The 18,135-nt window shown below is 42.6% G+C and overlaps 3 protein-coding genes across 8 annotated transcripts in view; 2 read left to right on the top strand and 1 right to left on the bottom strand.

Annotated features, from left to right (window-relative positions):
* DEDD (death effector domain containing) overlaps window positions 1-6,087 on the top strand; it is a 16,676-nt gene extending 10,589 nt beyond the window's left edge. For 2 of the 4 annotated variants that reach the window (XM_006895481.1, XM_006895480.1), the window contains 4 exons: window positions 2,264-2,652; window positions 2,832-2,939; window positions 3,418-3,564; window positions 4,543-6,087. In XM_006895481.1, the coding sequence (XP_006895543.1) occupies window positions 2,328-2,652; window positions 2,832-2,939; window positions 3,418-3,564; window positions 4,543-4,919 (957 nt within the window). In that variant the 5' untranslated portion in view covers window positions 2,264-2,327 and the 3' untranslated portion in view covers window positions 4,920-6,087. The remainder of the gene's footprint in view (window positions 1-2,263; window positions 2,653-2,831; window positions 2,940-3,417; window positions 3,565-4,542) is intronic. The other 2 variants (XM_006895482.1, XM_006895479.1) reach the window with 2 other exon arrangements.
* Window positions 2,155-8,912, bottom strand: NIT1 (nitrilase 1). Of its 3 annotated transcripts, none has more exons than XM_006895484.1 (6): window positions 8,569-8,658; window positions 8,090-8,344; window positions 7,887-7,990; window positions 7,550-7,683; window positions 7,258-7,383; window positions 2,155-2,649 (listed from the first exon to the last, which is right to left on the bottom strand). In XM_006895484.1, the coding sequence occupies exons 2-6, from the start codon at window positions 8,332-8,334 to the stop codon at window positions 2,635-2,637; spliced, it is 624 nt and encodes a 207-aa protein (XP_006895546.1). In that variant the 5' UTR covers window positions 8,335-8,344; window positions 8,569-8,658; the 3' UTR covers window positions 2,155-2,634. The 3 variants fall into 3 exon arrangements, with proteins under 3 accessions (XP_006895546.1, XP_006895547.1, XP_006895545.1); XM_006895485.1 differs by lacking the exons at window positions 2,155-2,649; window positions 8,569-8,658 and adding exons at window positions 6,218-6,508; window positions 8,884-8,912; XM_006895483.1 differs by lacking the exon at window positions 2,155-2,649 and adding an exon at window positions 6,218-6,508.
* A 439-nt stretch (window positions 8,913-9,351) lies between these two features.
* The window catches only part of PFDN2 (prefoldin subunit 2), an 18,252-nt gene continuing 9,468 nt past the window's right edge, over window positions 9,352-18,135 (top strand). The window contains exon 1 of the mRNA XM_006895547.1: window positions 9,352-9,432. Within this exon, the coding sequence (XP_006895609.1) occupies window positions 9,352-9,432 (81 nt within the window). The remainder of the gene's footprint in view (window positions 9,433-18,135) is intronic.

Raw genomic sequence — 18,135 nt, 5'->3', positions numbered from 1 at the left:
CATGTCCTTCAAAGCAGCCTGAACTTCTTCTTTCATCACCATAGGCTCTTGCTCATATGTTGTTTCATGAAATTCTTCTGTGTCTTCCAATTCCTTTTGATACAGTGACTCAGTATATTCCTTCCATCTTCTTTTAATACTTCCGGGATCATTTAACGATCTGGCGAAAGCATCCTTGATTATAGCAACTCGAGGTTTGAATTTGTTCTTCAGTTCCTTGAGCTTAAGATATGCTGAGTGAGTTCGGCCAGTGGCATCAATAGGAATTTATAATTTATTGGGTGAATCGAGGTTGTGGTCAAAGAGTAGAACAGTATTGGTGGTTACTGTCTAGTAGGGTAGTATTGTAAGTGATTATAGAATAGAGATGAAAGTTGGTGGACTTGAAGATGATTTATTGGTTGGCTCATTGACCTTACCAGTAACAAATCAGGATGCTAGAGATGTATTTTGTCATTCAAATGCCATGTTGATATGAGCGCTGGCCTGTGATTGGTCATTGACCATTGGTAATTAGCAAACAGGAGGAACAACAACCACAAAGTCGTATAATCCAAATGGTGTGACTATCAAGGAGGTACTAGTGGCGTAGAAACTCAACAATACAAGAATGCTCAACATGGAAGTTTCATAAATGTTTTTGGATTTAAATCTGTGTTTTTTAATTATTTTTTTTTCTGTGTACTGTCAAATTGGATCTGTCTGGTACAGGAGGAGATTGCCTCTCCTCCAGCAGAACATCTGGTGAATTCGAACTGCATACCTTTAGGATTGCAGTGCAGCTTCTTGCCACTAGGCTACCAGAGCTCTCTACCCATAAGTTTTAGTGGTGGTTATTGATTAATCTTTTTTAGCATTGAATTTTATAGGGACTGGAAGGAAATGTTTGTGGAAGGATGCATTTGGGCTGTAGGAGTAAAAGATAATTTCTGTCTTTTAAATCTCTTTGCCATTTATGTGTTTATAAAGCAATTTTAATAAGTATTTTTTCATTTGATTCTTAACAACTTGAGAAGTAGGTTCTTTCATTCCTGTTTTAGAAGGACACTTGGCTTTGAAGTGACTTGTTTAAGGTCATGGAGCTAAACAGTTTGTTAATGACTAGTTCTAACCTTAAAGAGTCTGTTTCCCTGTCAGCCCCTGAATACATCTGAAGGAGCCTTGGTGGTGCAGTGGTTAAGTGCTTGGCTATTAGCTAACACATTGGTGGTTCAAATATACTAGCTGCTCTGTGAGAGATAATATCTGACAGTCTACTCCTGTAAAAAGTTGTTGACTATAAATCATCTTGTTAGGTGCTGTTGAGTAGACTACAACTCAGTGGATCTCTGAATGAAAAATTGAAACCTTTCCCTTATAGATCTAAGTAAAATGAAATTGTTAACAACTTCATTTTTTCCCCCTCCCATCTCTCATGATATTGCCTATCAAAAATGATAAGGATTATTTTGGGTGGTCTGGAGGTAAGAACCTGAGCTGCAGTCTCCCTAAGGCACACGGTTCAAATCTGCCAGCTGCTTCACAGGAGAAGGATGGATAATTTCCTTCTTTGTGATATTACTGCCTTTAAATATCTACTGGAGGGTCAGCTATGAGTCAGTTCTGATGGCACACAACAGCAGTGTTGAGATGATTATAATCCACATTGAAGGCCTTGGTTTTTGATCTTTAGTAAGTGCTTCAAGTCTTCATCTTCTGCAAGCAAGGTTATTGAAACCATACCGTGTCCTACCTATTGTCATAGTCTGTCTTGTTGAGGATCTTCCTTTTACTGACCTTCTACTTTTTATAAAGCATAATGTCTTTTGACAGCCTGGAAACCTTCTGGGGAAATTCTGTCCTATAGGGTTGTTCTGAGTGAGAATCTACTTGTAGCCACACAGAAAGTATTTCCACATTCCACTGAAGAATAAATTCTCAACTCTCTCACAATTTTGCCTACAATTAAGAAGTTACTGGTTGAAGGGACAGAATTCTCAAGAGACTAATAGTACTTTACAGGTGTTAGGAGGAATAGTCAGGGTAATATCTAATAGCTTTGCTGAATATAGCACTAAAATGACATACAACATTCTCACTTGACTGGAATTAAGGCAGTATCTTTTGGGTATGTGCAAAAAGCTCAAGGCTCATAGTGTTTTCCTAGTTTTTAGTTTTAATAAATGCTTATAGCACTGTATTGTGCTTAGCATTGTGGTAGGCACAATGAATAGAGAAGAATCCTGCCACTGGGTATATCATAAGTTCTTTTTTGTCCTTACAGTGCAGTGGGGATTACAGCTGCTAAGCAGGAATTCTGGAAATCCCTGCACACCTGAGCCCCCAGCATGGCGGGCCAAAAGCGACAGGCAAGCCAGGTGTGGCCAGAAGAGCAAGGTGAACAGGAGCATGGGCTATATAGTCTGCATCGTATGTTTGACATCGTGGGCACCCACCTGACACACAGAGATGTGCGTGTCCTTTCCTTCCTCTTCGTTGATGTCATTGATGACCATGAACGCGGCCTCATCCGAAGTGGACGTGACTTCTTACTGGCGCTAGAGCGCCAGGGCCGCTGTGATGAGAGTAACTTTCGCCAGGTGCTGCAGCTGCTGCGCATCATCACTCGTCATGACCTGCTGCCCTACGTCACCCTCAAGAGGAGGAGGGCTGGTGAGGGTGCACTGGGGGATGGAGCTCTGGAATCAGGGAGCAAGTAGTGTAACAGTCTAAAGGGAGGAGCCATTGGCCCTGGGGAGCATCTAGAATAGGTTATGAGGTCCATTGGAGGGTTGGGTTGGAAGGAGGAATGTATCTTTTTTTCCCTTCAATGACTCCCTTTACTTCCACAGTATGCCCTGATCTTGTAGACAAATATTTGGAGGAGACGTCAATTCGCTATATGACCCCCAGAGCCCTCAGTGATCCAGAACCAAGGCCTCCCCAGCCCCCTAAAACAGGTGAGAAGATATTCCCTTTAATATCTATAGCCAAGAAGACATTAATCCTATCATAATTCTGTTTTGCCAAGTGTAAGGATGTTGTCCTCCCATATCTAGCTCTATAAAAATCAGGTGAGGTGTTAATGGTTCACTGAGGTCCTGTAATCACTGCCATGTGTGTCCTCCTACCAGGTGACATTGATAGAACTTTCAGTGCTAGATAGCTCTGGGTGGTGTGGTCAGTACAGTTGCAGTGTTAACCCAAAGGCTGCTTATATCCCACGGTTTGAATCTTGCAGGTGGTCTGAGAAAGATGGGCAATGTTCTCCGATTTACAGCCTCAGAAACCTAATGGAGAGTTGCTTTCAATCTATAATGACTTGAGAGCACTGAGTTTTTCAGTGCCAAGTCTAAATGATTCCTTTGTCATCCCAAAGTATATTTGAATTTATGCTTTTACCTTACAGTCTCTTCTTTCCTTTTACTCTCTGGTCAGTGCCTCCCCACTATCCTGTGGTGTGCTGCCCTACTTCGGGGCCCCAGGTGTGTAGCAAGCGGCCAGTCCGAGGGAGAGCCACACTTGGGAGCCAGCGAAAACGTCGGAAGTCAGTGACACCAGATCCCAAGGAAAAGCAGACATGTGGTGAGGAAGTTCAAGGGCTCTAGAGGTGGAACAGATTTGAGAGAGAATACAAAGAACTTCTGAGATACTGGGAAGCTTATGTTATTTGGTGCATTGATCACTTTGCTGTTGTAGCGGGAAGCTGAATGGTGTAGTGTTTGGTGTATCTTTGTGCATAGTACATTCAATTCTTTTTCATTTATACTAGATCAAAGAAATGCGGTTAGGGCATCTCTATTCTAGGGATACATGTTATCAAGACTGAAATACTTAACAGTAGCATCTTTCTCCAGGGGAATGCTGGTGGGCTTGAACAGCTGACCTCTTGGTTAACATCTTAGTGCATAACCACTGTGCCACCTGAGCTCAAGGGAGCTCATCAGACTCAGCAGTAAGGAATTGTGCTTCCAATGCAGTGTACACAGTTTGAGTCTTGTCAGCTGCTCTGAGGAAGAAGGATGCGACAGTCTCCTTTCATGTAATTGGCTGCCTCTAAAAATCTGAGGGTCAGCAGTGGGTCAGTTCTACTTGATGATACACATCAACAACAATTATGGAGGAACTATGATGGCTTAGTGGGGTAAGGAGTTCCACTGCCAACACAAAGTCACATGGTTCTAATACATCAGCTGCTTTGTAGGAGAAAGATGGGCATTCTCTTCCCATTAGCTGAGTCACTTCTGACTTGATTGTACATAAAAACATGACAGATGAAGTCAGGATGGTGTATTACAGTGAACTTCTGTATTTATTAGGAATGCGTTTCCTTCTAAACACATTACTACTGGTGAGTGATAGGATTAATGCTGACCTAGGCATATTCCTTAAAGGAAACCTTGTATATTCAGGCAAAGATTTTAGAAGCACCAGTCCTGCAGGAGAGGTAGAGAAGCTGTTAAGTGAGGTCCCCTGCTTTGTTGCTCTGTTTCTCCCCCACCTTTCAAACTTGTGTTACAAACTTTTTCCTCACTATAATTTCTTTTCATCTTTTCTGCACAGACATCAGACTGCGAGTTCGGGCTGAATACTGCCAGCACGAGACTGCTCTGCAGGGCAATGTCTTCTCTAACAAGCAGGACCCACTTGAGCGCCAGTTTGAGCGCTTTAACCAGGCCAACACCATCCTCAAATCCCGGGACCTGGGCTCTATCATCTGTGACATCAAGTTCTCTGAGCTCACCTACCTCGATGCATTCTGGCGCGACTACATCAATGGTTCATTACTAGAGGCACTTAAAGGTGTCTTCATCACAGACTCCCTCAAGCAGGCTGTGGGCCATGAAGCCATCAAGCTTCTGGTAAATGTGGACGAGGAGGACTATGAGCTGGGCCGACAGAAACTTCTGAGGAACTTGATGCTGCAAGCATTGCCCTGACCTTTTCCCTTCTCACCTCTTGGGGGATTCTTCCCACCACCCACCTCTGGAGCTTACATACTGTTCTGGGGTTTGTTCTGTACCCTTCCAATCACATCCCTCTTCACTTTTTTTTTCTTTTTAAAGGAAAAGACAAAGGAAAGTGGAAGTGGTGTCCCCCACCCCTCCCTGCACCCATGTGCCTGGGCTTCCCCTTTGTTTCCCTTTTCCACTTAACCCCAATGTGTGTCTCTACAGCCACCTTACCACTGAGCCGTAAGAGAAATGTATAGGGAGAAGCAAAGTCTATAGAGCATAGTCTTTGTGAGGGATTGAAGTGAACACTGTTTTTGGGTGCATTGAGCAGTTATCAATACAGACTTTTAAGAGGGCTTCTAAAATTTTGTCTGAAAAACCAAAGGGCTGTGAGTAAGGGAGATATGTGGAAGGTGGGGCTCTGAAGTGTATTTTGGAAATGAATTACTACCCCTCCCAAATAATAGAATTTTTTTAAAACAAAGCTGTGGACCTTTCCACTCTCTCCTGGCCTCTGGTGCTGCTCCTTTCTTCCATTCCATGGCATGAAAGCTCTGCCTGGTGTGGCTCCTTCCTTTTTTCTCCCTTGTCAGACTTTCTTCAAGGGACTAATAGGTAAGCGGACTGGGTCAACTCAGTCACTTCTCCAAGCTGTGATGTGTGTGTTTATACACACAGGATGGATGGAGAAGAAGTTGCTAATTAAACACACTCCTCCCTGAAAAGGGGAAGAGGGAGTGTGGCATTTTCCTTCCATGTTCAAGTGAAAATAAATAATGTACCCGTAGCCCTTCCCCTTTGCTTTCTTTTGACGTGGGCAAAGGGCATCCTAGATGGAAGTGAAGTAATTCTCTCCCTCTCCTTCCCTTTTTCCTTCCCCACTTTCCACCCCTTTTCCCCCTGCTTGGGAGAATGGGGGTGGGACATGCACTGAGTGTTGCACTTTTATTTTGGTAGGGAGGCATGTTGAATAAGCCAGGAGGCCTATATCTAGAGCCCTCTCAAGCCGGTACAATACCTACCACCCCTTCCAACTCCCAAAGGAGATGTCCAAACACAGACTTTATGATGATTACTTTTTTTTTTCCAAAAGCCTTGATGCGCAGCCCTCAGCGTAACTTCAGTTTTCATGAAATAAACAGTGACTATAAAATTCGACCTTTCTGAAACTAAATGAGCTCAGGTGAAAATTTCTTTCTCAGCAAGCTGAACCTGTGTTCCATCAAAAAAGTTGAAGTTGACCAAGTGTGGGGAGCTGGGTCTGGGTCCTGCCCACAATGGGAGCCTCAACTCATGAAGTTAAAGGCTTAAGACAGCAGTTGACCCAAATTACCATAGAGGTCAGACCTGCGATGCTGGAACACAGGCAAGTGTTGGCGCAGCTGTCGCAAATAGTTGAGGTCAATTCGAGCAAGGCAGAGGCCTGGCCCATCAGAACAGCGGGCCACCACTGTTCCCCAGGGGTCCACTACCATGCTGTGGCCATAACTTGCTCTCTTCTCATGATGGCGGCCACTCTGTGCTGCTGCCACTACATAGCACTGGGTTTCAATTGCACGGGCCCGCAGCAACACCTGGGAATGAGATGTGTGTTCACTTTACTACATGTAGCAGCTACTGAGAAAGTAATAGGTGGGTATTAAAAGCCGGGGGGGGGGGGGGGGTTGAGCCGTGTTGGGGGAGCAATGCAGTACCTGAAGATGGGGGTCATGGGGGGGTGTTCATCTATCCACTGTGATCATTCTGACAATTTCCTAAAAAGAGTTACTCATTATGTAATGGGAGAGCAACTTTATTCTGTTCCTACTATATAGCAAGAGAAAATCTATCAACTAATGAACTATGGTGGTAAAGGACTGAATATCCCATGGACCACCAAAGGAACAAATAGATCTTGGAGGAAGTGCAACTACACTGCTCCTTAGAGACAAGGATGGTGAAACTTCATCTTGGTATATTTTGCCTATGTTGTCAGTCCTTGGAAAAAGAAATCATGCTGGGAAATAATAGGCCAGAGAAAGAGAAATATCCTCAGCACTATGTGTTGATAAAGTAATTATAACTAACTAGGGCAGTGGGGGTAGGTGTGTCAGAGCCAGGCTGGCTCAGGACAGGACAGGCTTCAGAGCTGTTGTACAGTTGCAGGTGACTCAGTAGTACATAAAAATTTTAACTGTGGGCTCAGAGTATATCAGATTGTGAAACTGGCAAAGTTCATATATGTTGTTCACAGGATGAGTCCTAGTTAATTGCATCTAACAATAGGGCCAAGAGAGGAAAATGAAGGGAAGGCCTTTAAAGTTTTGTAGAAGTATTCTCTTACCTCCCAGTGGGCTGGGCCTGTAACAGATCCAAAAGCTGAAGGATAGGTAAGTATTTCTGCACCAGCCTGAGCCAATGCCAGAGAGAGTTCAGGGAACCGCATGTCATAGCAGATAGCTAGGCCAATCTAGAATGAAAATTCCATTTAAGCTTCCCTGTTCCACTTGTTACATTATCTATTTATAACCCTGCTGTTCCATTGCTTAGGGGTTCCTATCCTCTGCCATCACTGAGATTATTCCAATCCACCTTCCCTCTTAGACCTGTTTTCACCCTCATTACACAACTCCCACCTTGCCTGCTGGTGTGCTGACAGGTGACTCGAGGCTGGGGCCAGGCAGGGTAGAGTTACTTTCACGCATGGGTCCTTGACCCGGAATCTCTACATCACACAGATGTGTCTTCCTGTAAGTGGCCACAACTGATCCTAGAATAAGGAAAAAGGATTATCAGTGTTGGTACTCGAGAAGCTCAGTTTAGCTCCCCTCCCCATCTCCAAAGTTAGTAGGAATAGAAATACAAATACACTTAAAATCTTGAGACAAGGAAATAAGAGTTGAGAAAGCATTTTTGAGATCTGTGGGAAGAGCAGCCTGGAAGGAGACAGGCTAAAGGGTTGTGAAGTCTCACCTTTGCTGTTCAGAAGCACATGACAATTGTAGATTTTCTGAGTCTGCTCCCAGTCTTGGCCACGCTCATGGAAACCACCCAGGGACAGCCAGAGTCCACATTCCCTGGGGGGAAGGGACACTGACAACTCTTCTCAAAGCTCTGTCAATCCAGGGACACTGCCCAATAAAGATTCTACTTTTCCATACCCTTCTCCTTGATACCTGGCAAGCTGGGAATAGTCTCCCAAAAGTTTCCCATCCAGTGGTTCAGACAGATGTAGCGTCTCTACAGGGTCCCGTGCGATGAAGTCAAATGCTTCAGGCAAGAAAGCCAGGCAAGCACCCAGTCTGGCAGCCTCCCTGACCAGCTCAGCACATGTTTTAAAGTTCTGCTGCTTGTCTGGTGTCGATGTTAGTTGGCATACAGCCACCAAGGGCAGCTCACAAGAGGAAGAGGAGACAGCCATGGCTCTGGGCCTGTGAATGGCAGATAGGAGTCTCAAATGTTAGCTTGAGGAAATGTAAGTTTAATAATAAGTTTAAATGGGGCAGCAGGAAGGCGGGACAGAGAATCAGAACTGATTCTGCTCTTAGAGGACACACAATTTTAGTCCTGGTTAGTTCACCAATTAAGGCACTGGTTAGCAAACATGTATTGAGTGCTACCATGTGCCAGGCACAAAGAACACAAAACAGGTTACCTGAGTTGAGCACAAAGTACTGGGAGTTGAGGTATCCGAAGTCCAGGACACAGGAAGGACAGGAACTGGTGACGAAACCGGATGATGTAGCCCTGCCTGAAAAAGGTGAGAAATCAACACCAATTCCCTCCATGAATGAACACATTTCTAGGTTTCTTTAACTTTTTTCCTGAAGAGGGGGAAGCTGAATTAGGGACCTGCCAGTAAGATCCTCCAAGTCTTCAAAACATCCTTTAAAGAAGGATTACAAGAAGAGATCACAACGTAGTAAGGTGGAGGAAGGGGTCTGCTGGGGGACTGAGTATTTTGATTTACAATGATCTCATACTGAAACATTTTTCTTCTGTCAAATGGCTTGGCAGTTCAAAAGCCACCTGTGGCAAACTACCTTGGTTTTTCCAGGCCTCTATCCGTGACCGTGCATCTGCACAGCCTTACTGACTCAAGGGCTATTTTCCTCCTTACGGTGAGAATCTCTTAGGAGTTCACCCTGCCAGCACGCTGCCACCAGAACCCTTGTCCCCATCCTTCAGCTAACTCGTCCTTCCCCGTCTCCCTGGGGCAGCGTTCGGTTGCACAAGTTAGAAGTACCGCAGGTGAAATTCATGGGAAGTAGATCCTACATGAAGGCTGCCGGAACCATTCACAGGAAACGAATGAAACAGCTCCCAGGAGCCACTGGAGCCAGGCCGTGCACGGGCAAGTGGGCGGTAACTCCGAGACCGGACGTGACGTAAGGCGAGGGCTGAGCTGCGCAGGCCGGAAGTCCAGCAGGCGACGAAGATGGCGGAGAACACCGGTCGCGCCGGCAAGAGCAGCGGCAGCGGCAGCGGCACCGGAAAGGGGGCGGTGTCGGCGGAGCAGGTGAGAATGGAGCAAGGCCAAGGAGAAAAACACTGGCTGGCCTCGGGGCCGACATGAGGAGAGAGGAGGCCTGTGGCTTTTGTAAGCGTTTACTCCGAATCCCACATTTGCTTGACCAGAGAGGAGAAGGTCCTTGGAAAAACCAGCAGAGTTCCCCGCGAGAGAAAGGGCCGGGGGGGTAGGTGAGGGACAGGTCCTCCTGGGGTGCTGAATGAGCCTGAGAGGGTAGGAAGCCCTGGAAGTAGCAGGACCTGGGAGGCTGCATGGGTCTGAGGAAAGACGGGTTACTTTCTGCACATCTCCACACACGCAAGAGGAGTATGCTAGGCAAGGCGCTTGTAATAAATTCCAGGAGATGAAACAACCAGTTGGCTGTGTGGTGAGTTACGGTAGCCTGGAACCACACTTATGATCGCCGTCACTGCAGAGCCACGTGACTCACATACTGGAACAGTCTAGTGTTCTAGCGATCTGTATTGTTTAGATTCTGGATTTAATAGTTATTCTTAGATTGAATCTCTTGATATACTGGAAACACTTTTCAGAGCCAAGTTTGTATTTCCTCCAGTACCTAGTATTGTATAAATTAGCCAGAGGTCTTTGTGGCTTGGAAACCTAGTTTGTAAACAGTGCAGCTAATGTGTAATCGAATAGTTGTTGTTGTTGTTAGGTGCCATTGAGTCGAGTACTACTCATAGCGACCCAGTGAACAAAGATCTGAAATCAGTCCTATCCTGCACCATCCTTACACTTCGTGACACACAAGAGTCCATTGCAGCAGTCATCTTGTCAATCCACCTGGTTGAGGGTCTTCCTCTCCTTTGCCGATCCTCCACCCTTCCCAATATCATTCCCCTCTCCAAGGAATAGCACCTGCTAGCAATAAAAGAGCACTCTGGTTGCACGCTCTCCAAGACATATCTATTTGTTTTCTTGGTGGTCCATGGAATGTTCAGTGTTCTTCTCCAAAACCACAGCTCAAAGGCATCAGGTTTTTTCTGTCATCCTTATTCATTGTCCAGGTCTCAGATGCATAGCTAGTAATTGGAAAGACCATGGCCCAAATCAGACACACCTTAGTCCTCAAACTGACATCCCTACTCCTCAATAATTTGGAAAGGTCCCTAACTGCAGATTTTCCCATTTCAATGCATCTCCTTATTTCCTGACTGCACATACCCAAGAGTGTTAATTGTGGATCCAAGCAAGATGAAGCTGTTGACGGTTTGAATCTCCTCTCCATCCATCATGACACTGCTTACTGGTCCAGTGGTAAGAATCTTTGTTTTCTTGATATTGAGACACAATCTATACTTAAGGCTGCATTCCTAGATCTTCAAATTCTCCTCACTTTTAACAAGCAAGGTTGTGTCATCTGCTGATGAGTCTCCCTCCAATCCCGATGCCACACTCCTCTTCACAGAATCCAGCTTCTTGGATAATTTGCTCATCATATATATGCCTACATAATAGAAATGAAAACAGTTTTAACAGCAACATACAAATGCACAGTGAGCAATCAGTTGGTAAAAGGTTGTCTTTAAATTTAGCTGTTTTATTTACAAATTCATTCATCAGTTGTTTGAGTTAATAGAGACCGAGGTACCTTGCCGGCATATTGCTCATGGCCTGGTGGGGAAAATTAAACACACAAAATACTTATATGAAGGAGAAGACAGAGATTCTGCTATAAAATTTTGACAAGAAGTTGTTTTCTGATTTAGGAGTGAGAAAGAAGAGGTGAAATAGCTTAATACTTAAAGGTCTTGCCATGTGCCAGGCACTCTGCTGGGCACAGTGAAGTAGATGAATGAAATGCTAAAGCCTTTGTCTCCGAGTGGCTTACATACTTGAGGAAAGACAAACTGAGCAAAGGTTTTCAGTGTGTCACATGGTCCTTTCTTAATGGTTTTTTTAAGGATCACAGTAAAAAGTTATGGATTGACACAATAGAATACTTGTCAAGATTAAGTCTGTAAAAATATCTCAAAATGTGAGTGCATTTGGAAGATAATGTTAAGTCAATTGCAAAAGATAAACATTGTATAAATTACCATTATAAAAGTCAAGAATAGATTTACATACAGAAAGAAACATTAATGATTACAGGGATGGGAGGAAAAAGAGAGGAAGAGTTATGAATTGAATTTGTTGTTAGTTATCCTCCAGTCAGCTGTTATCTACCCTATGAATAGTCACTTGCTATGCCTCTGAGAGCTGGACAGTGAATAAGGATGACAGAAGAAGAATTGATTTCTTTGAACTGTGGTGTCTGAGTACTGAATATCCCATGACCGCCAAAAGAACAAGCAAAAATGTCTTGGACAGGGTGTAGCCAGGGTGCCTCTCAGAGGCAAAGATACTAAAGCTTTGTCTCACATACTTTGGGCATGGTGCTAGATAAGGCTATTCCTTGGAGAGGGACATCATGTTTAATTTCTTAATCAGAAATTAAGAAAACAGTTAATACTGAGAAGTAATTAACCATAGCCTCCACACTAATAGTACCTACTCCATGACCGTATTTTGAGAATTAGGCAAGATAATGCATGTAAAATGTTTTGTACAATGTTGTTAGGTGCCGTCGACCCAGCATCCCATTGAATAAAAGATCTGAACCCTGTTCTATCCTGCACCATTCTCACACTTCTTGGCACAAAAAAGCCCATTGGAGCAGTCTCTTGGGCAGTCCACCTGGTTGAAGGTCTTCGATTCCTTTGCTGACCCTCCACCCCTCCCAGCATCATGTCCTACTCAAGGTTTCCAAGACTGCAAACTGCCTCATTTCTTCCATGTTGTAGCTAGTGAGTTAGAAATGCTGGCCTTCTGGCTAGTAGCCAAATGCTAACCAGGGCTCTCAGTAAATGTGAATTATGTTTTTTATTTTTTAGAGGAAATAATTCTTCAGCTCAGGTCTAAAGAATTAGTCAAGTTATTTATGTAGAGAATTTTCTAGATGGATTGATAATGGACTTTGAAGTACTAAACTGTGAAACTTCTTGACATATTTGAGAAGCAGGTAAACTTAAGGTTTGAAATGGATTGTGTGACTTGAATATGAATTAGAAGGGATTAAAGAAGAATCTCTTAAGTACTGTCTTTGGTGACTAAACAGTTCCACAGGGAATGTAGGAGGATGAACAAGTTTAGGGAGTAAAGGTTATATTTTCTCTCTTTCACTCTTGTGTTTTCTCTCATTACCGTCAAGTTAGAACTGACTTACAGTTGATACAGTTTCAGAGGCTATAAATTGTACAGGAAGAAACTGTACATCAGACTGCAAGAGGTGGGGCCTTTGGGCTAGCAGCACAGCTCCATTTGAACTATATCACTAGAGCTCCCTTTTGGATTTAAAGTTTTGGTTTCTCATGGTACGTCTTGGTAGAGAACGGTTATAGTTAGGTGCTGCCAGGTTGATCATGGCGTCTGTATGCTGTCCTATGCTGAATCATCCTCATCAACTCTGATATGCTCAAGCCCATTGTTACAGTCACTGTGTCAGTCTATCTAGTTGAGGATTTTTCTCTCTTTTTCTCTGACCCTCCACCATACCAAGCGTGGTATCTTTTTCCAAGGACTGGTGCCTCCTAACAACATGCCCAGAGTATGTGAGATGAAGTTTAATTTTCCTTGTCTTTAAGGAGCACTTTGGTTGTACTTTATCCAAGGCATATTTGCTTGTTCTTTTCTGTTTATTTGTTCTTTTGATTGTCCTTGGAATATCCAGTACTTCTCCAACACCACAACTCAAAGGCATTGATTCTTCTTTTATTCTTATTCATTGTCCAACTTTCAGATGCATAGCAATTAAAAAGACTATGAATTGGATCAAGTACAGCTTAGTCTTTAAACTGACATTGTTGCTCCTTAGAACCTTGAAGAGGTTTTTAACAGCAGATTTTCCCAGTGTGATACATCTTTGATTTCTTGACTGCTTGTACCAAGGGTGTTGATTGTGGTTCCAAGTAAGATGAAGTCATAGACAATTTCAATCCTTTCTCTACTTATCTTGATGTTGCCTATTAGCCAGGGGGTGAGATTTTTTTTGTTTTCTTGATCTTTTTGTTGTTGTTGTATGCTGTCTCCAGTGAAGCATCTGATGGATTATGTTTTCTTGATCTTAAGATTTCATTCATATTGAAGGCTGTAGTCTTTGATCTTATGCAGCAAGTGTTTCAGGTCTTATTCACTTTCAGCTCCCAAGGTGGTTTCATCTACATAATGCAGGTTGTTGATGTGTCCACTACTTAGCATGATGCCCTATTCTTTACCAAGTCCAGCAACTCCATTGATTTGTTCAGCATACAGTTTGAATAAGTATGGGGAAAAGATATATCCCTAATGCACACCTGTTTTGATTTTAAGCCATACAATATTCCCTTGCTCTGTTTGTACAACATCTTCTTGGTCTAGGTGTAATTTTGCTTGAGCACAACTAAGTGTTCTGGGATTCTCATTCTTCTCAATGTTAGCCATAATTTGTTGTGATCCACATAGCCATTAAAACACACACAGATATTCTCTGTTTTGAACCAAGATCCGTGATATCCTTAGTGCCATAGCCTTTTCCGACAGTTCTCTGTTGATGTATGATTCTGTTTTATTTGGTTTTTTGTTGTTGTTATTGCTTTTTTTTAAAGTATAATTTCAATTTTATTGTCTTATGAGTTTTTTTCTTCAGCCTTTTAGGAATCAAATCCTATATGGGCTTTGGTGGTCGTGATGGGGCAGCACTTGGAAGTCTGAGTCTGGTTCTCACCACCTTGCTGCTGTGAATGGCACAATTCACAAAATAGTGCAGTTTCACACAGAGCTTTGGAAGACCATATGCATCAAAGACGCTCGCTTCAGAAGTGGCCCTGACTGCAGCTTTCTCTACTATATTTTGAATTACAGACTTCTTAATTGCCTTGTCTAAGAGCATGCAGTGGGGCACAGTTCATGTGGTGAATAGGCTGCACGTAGCCATGGCCCTTTTTGGCATGATTATTCTTTCCCCTTTTCATTGTCATCTTGGAAGCAAGGGCCCAGTAGAGGTAAAACCGTTTTTTAATAATTTTCAGCAAGATTTTGCATGTGATATTGATCATATCATTCGATAATTTCCACATTCTGCTGGGTCACCTTTTTTGGGAATGGGCACGGATATGGATCTCCTCCAGTCACTTGGCCAGGTAGCTATCTTCCAGATTTCTTGGCACAGCCTCGTGAGCATATCCAGGGCTGCATCTGATTGTTGGAATATGTCCATTGGTATCCCATCAGTTAATTCCTGGGGCCTTATTTTCTGGCAGTGCCTTCAGTACAGCTTGAACTTCCTCCTTCATTACCATTGGTTTGTCATCATACACTTCTTTCTGAAATGGTTCAGTGTCAGCCAATTATTTTTGGTACAGTGAACTGTATTCTTCCATCTTCTTTTGATGCTTCCTGGATCATTCAAGATTTTGCCCATAGCATCCTTCATTATTGCAACTTGAAACCTGAATTTGTTTTCTAGTTCTTTCAGTTTGAAAAATTCTAAGCAAGTTCTTATCTTTTTCTTTTCTAACTCCAGCTCTTTGCACATTTTGTTCTATTTTCTTCTAGAGCTGCCCTTTGGAATCTTGTTCATCTTTTATGTCAGCATTTCTTCTCTTTGTTTTGGCTCTAGTATAATTTTTAGAGCCTCTTCTGACATCCATTTTGATCTTTCTTTCCTGATTTTGTAATAAAATATTTCTTTCTTCATGGAAGATGTCCTTCCATAGCTTATCTGGTTTTTGGTAATTATTGTTCAGTGCTTCACACCTATTCTTGAGATGATTTTTAAATTCAGGTAGATAATCTCAAGGTCATACTTTGGTTCTTGTGGACTTGTTTGAATTTTCTTTAGCTTTAATTTGAACTTACACATGAGTGATGATCTGTTCCACAGTTAGGACCTGGCCTGGTTTTGACTCCTGAAATTGATCTTCTCCAGTGATTCTTTTCACAGATGTAATTCAGTTTAATGTCTGTGTAGTCCATCAGGTAGGGTCCATGTGTATAATCACCTCCCTTTCTTTTTAATAAAAGATATTTGCAATGAATTACTCACTGAATGTACAAAATCCAGTCATTTAGTTTCCAGCTTCATTTCTGTCACCAACTTAATGTTTTCTGACTATTTGTCATCCTTTATTTCCAACTGTTGCATTCCAGTCACTAATAATTATTAATATATCTTGGTAGAGACATTTAGTAGGTGATTTCACTTTTAAATCTCAATCTGTAATAATGAATTATGGAAAAACAATTTGTGTTGGAGTACAAATTAGAGAGTTAGGAGCTATGGATAGTAGATGAAATCTTGGGTCTGGATGAAATCACCTAGTTTGGGCAGAAAGGAAGAACAGGAGCAGAACACCAGTGAAGCCAGTATTTAAAGGCTTAATGTCAATTCCCACTTGTTGGGAATACATAGTAATATACCATGAGCATTTGTATGTCAGCCAGTTGTTAGGGAGATTAAATTAGCGGCAGTGTTTAGGATGGATTTGAAGTGTTCAAAAATAGGGAGTTTATTTAAAAGACTATTAATTACTTCCATTTTGCCCCACCTGACAACATACCAAAGTATGTGAGATGAAATTTCACCTTTTTTCCACTAGGGAACACCTTGATTATACTTCCTCCAGTACAACTTGTTTGTTTGTTCTTTTAGCAATCCATGGAATAGTCAGTACTTTTCTCTAACACCACAATTCAAAATTGATTCCTGTCCTATAAGAAGCTTTGGTGGCTTAGTGGTAAGAAGCTGTATTATGTGGTTTGAATCTCCCAGGTGCTCTGTGGGAGAAAGATGGACAGTTTTATGTGACTTACTGCCTCTGAAAACCTGCTGGAGGGTCAGCTATGAGTAGGTTCTGACTCAGTGATATACAACATAAATCTGAAAAATGACAAAGCTTTGTCTCACATACTTTGGGCATGTTATTAGGAGATGAAAGATGGAGCGTTGGTGAAAGAGAGGAGGACCCTCATCTAGTTGGATTGACAAAGTGACTGCTGCAATGGGCTTGATTATATAAGAAATGATGAAAATGGCAAAAGAGAGAACAGGGTTCAGATCTGTTGTTCACTGGGCCACTGTGAGTCACACTCTACTCAGCAGCACCTAACAACACAAACAACATACAGTGCATAAGGATGACAGGAGAAGAAATAAATTGTGAATTGTGTTGGAGAATAGTACTAACTACATGATGGACTGCCAGAACAAACCAATCTGTCTTGGAAGAAGTCCAACCAGGGGGCGCTCTTTAGAGGCAAAGATGATAAGACTTCATCTTACATACTTTGGGCATGTTGTCAGGAGGGGTCAGTCCTTGTACAGAGAGATGTTATGCTGAGAAAGGTAGAGAGTAAGAGGAAGGGTCTCGATGATTGACACAGTTACTGTAACAATGAGCTTGAGCATGTTGGTGATTGTGAGGATGGCACAGGATAGGACCAGGTTCAGATCTGCAGTTCATGGTGTTGCTGTGAGTTGTAGTTGACTTAGGGTCGCCTAACAATAGAATTGCAGTAATGCAGGCAAGAGGTAATGAATATCTGCACTAGGGTGGTGTTAGTGAGCATAAGAAAAACTACTGAAGTAGGTGCAATCAAAATGGCAGTTAATAGGATAAGAACATGTTTGATGAACCCAGTGTTTCCTGCTTAGCTTTATGTTTACGGTACTCATAGGTCATTTAGGAGCGCTGTGGTAAAACACTCAGCTGTTAACTGAAAGATCCAGTAGGGACACATTGGCTGCTACGAGGGAGAACAATGAAGCAGTCTCCTTTTGTAAAAGATTACAGCTTTAGAAATGCTGGGCAGCTAGTATCTGAACTGATCAAAGTGAAAAACTGGGATTTCATTGAGCTTCCCATTTTTTTTTTAAATTTTATTTTATTATTTTGTGTGTTTGTGTACTGTCAAATCAGATCTGACTGGTAGAGGAGGAGGTTGTTCTTCCTTCTCCAGCAGAGCACCTGCTGGATTTGAACCATGCACCTCTGGGATTGCAGTACACCTCTCGCCACTAGGCCACCAGAGCTCGCCATGAGTTTCCCATTTTGAGGATTTTGGTGTATTTAGATTTGAGGTTCCCACTTTTTACAAAATGAAATTATTAGAAGTGCATCTCACTAGGAACCTTACATTGTTGCCCTATGGCAGTGGTTCTGAACCCGAAGATATTTTTAGTAGCCACAAGTGATGGGTGTTACTACTGGCAAGAATAGAAGCCAAGTGATGTTGCTAAACATCCTAAATCGTATAGGACAGCTTCCTACAACAAAAAATTGTCTGGCCCTAAATGAGCTGCATTTTAAGAATTAAGAAACCAAGAAAAACTCAGTCATATTAGTAAATTAAAACCAAAACTGGGAGTTGACTTTAAAGTTTGGGCTCTTTCTACCATATTAGGTTGCTATTAAAGAGGGTTTCAAGAAACAGATCAAGACTGAGATTAGATTGGCACATTAGATTGTGCACAGAGTTAGGGGGTTGTTTTTGATCTTTGAGAAGATAGTCTTATAACTGGCATGACAGAAGATAGTTGGGAGGAAAAGGAAAGTTGGCATAACGTTGTTGTTGTGCCGTCGAGTCGCTTGCGACTCATAGCCACCCTATGTACAACAGCCCTAAACTCTGCTCTGTCCTGTGCCAATCGCACTGTCTCTGACACTCCCA

The sequence above is a fragment of the Elephantulus edwardii genome, unplaced genomic scaffold (genome assembly GCF_000299155.1).
Source record: "Elephantulus edwardii isolate Elephantulus edwardi_28Jun2011 unplaced genomic scaffold, EleEdw1.0 scaffold00168, whole genome shotgun sequence".
Taxonomy (NCBI): domain Eukaryota; kingdom Metazoa; phylum Chordata; class Mammalia; order Macroscelidea; family Macroscelididae; genus Elephantulus; species Elephantulus edwardii.
The sequence above is the reverse complement of the archived record's forward strand: the minus strand, read 5'-3'. Positions and strand labels throughout refer to the sequence as shown.

Bases quoted from the DNA above. Each gene is read 5' to 3' on its own strand.
- NIT1 (XM_006895485.1), bottom strand. The intron at 7,684-7,886 runs GTGAGACTTCAC...TCCTTATTCTAG, and splicing joins TGTGCTTCTGAACAGCAAAG to GATCAGTTGTGGCCACTTAC. The intron at 6,509-7,257 runs GTAAGAGAATAC...TCTCATTCCCAG, and splicing joins CAGGCCCAGCCCACTGGGAG to GTGTTGCTGCGGGCCCGTGC.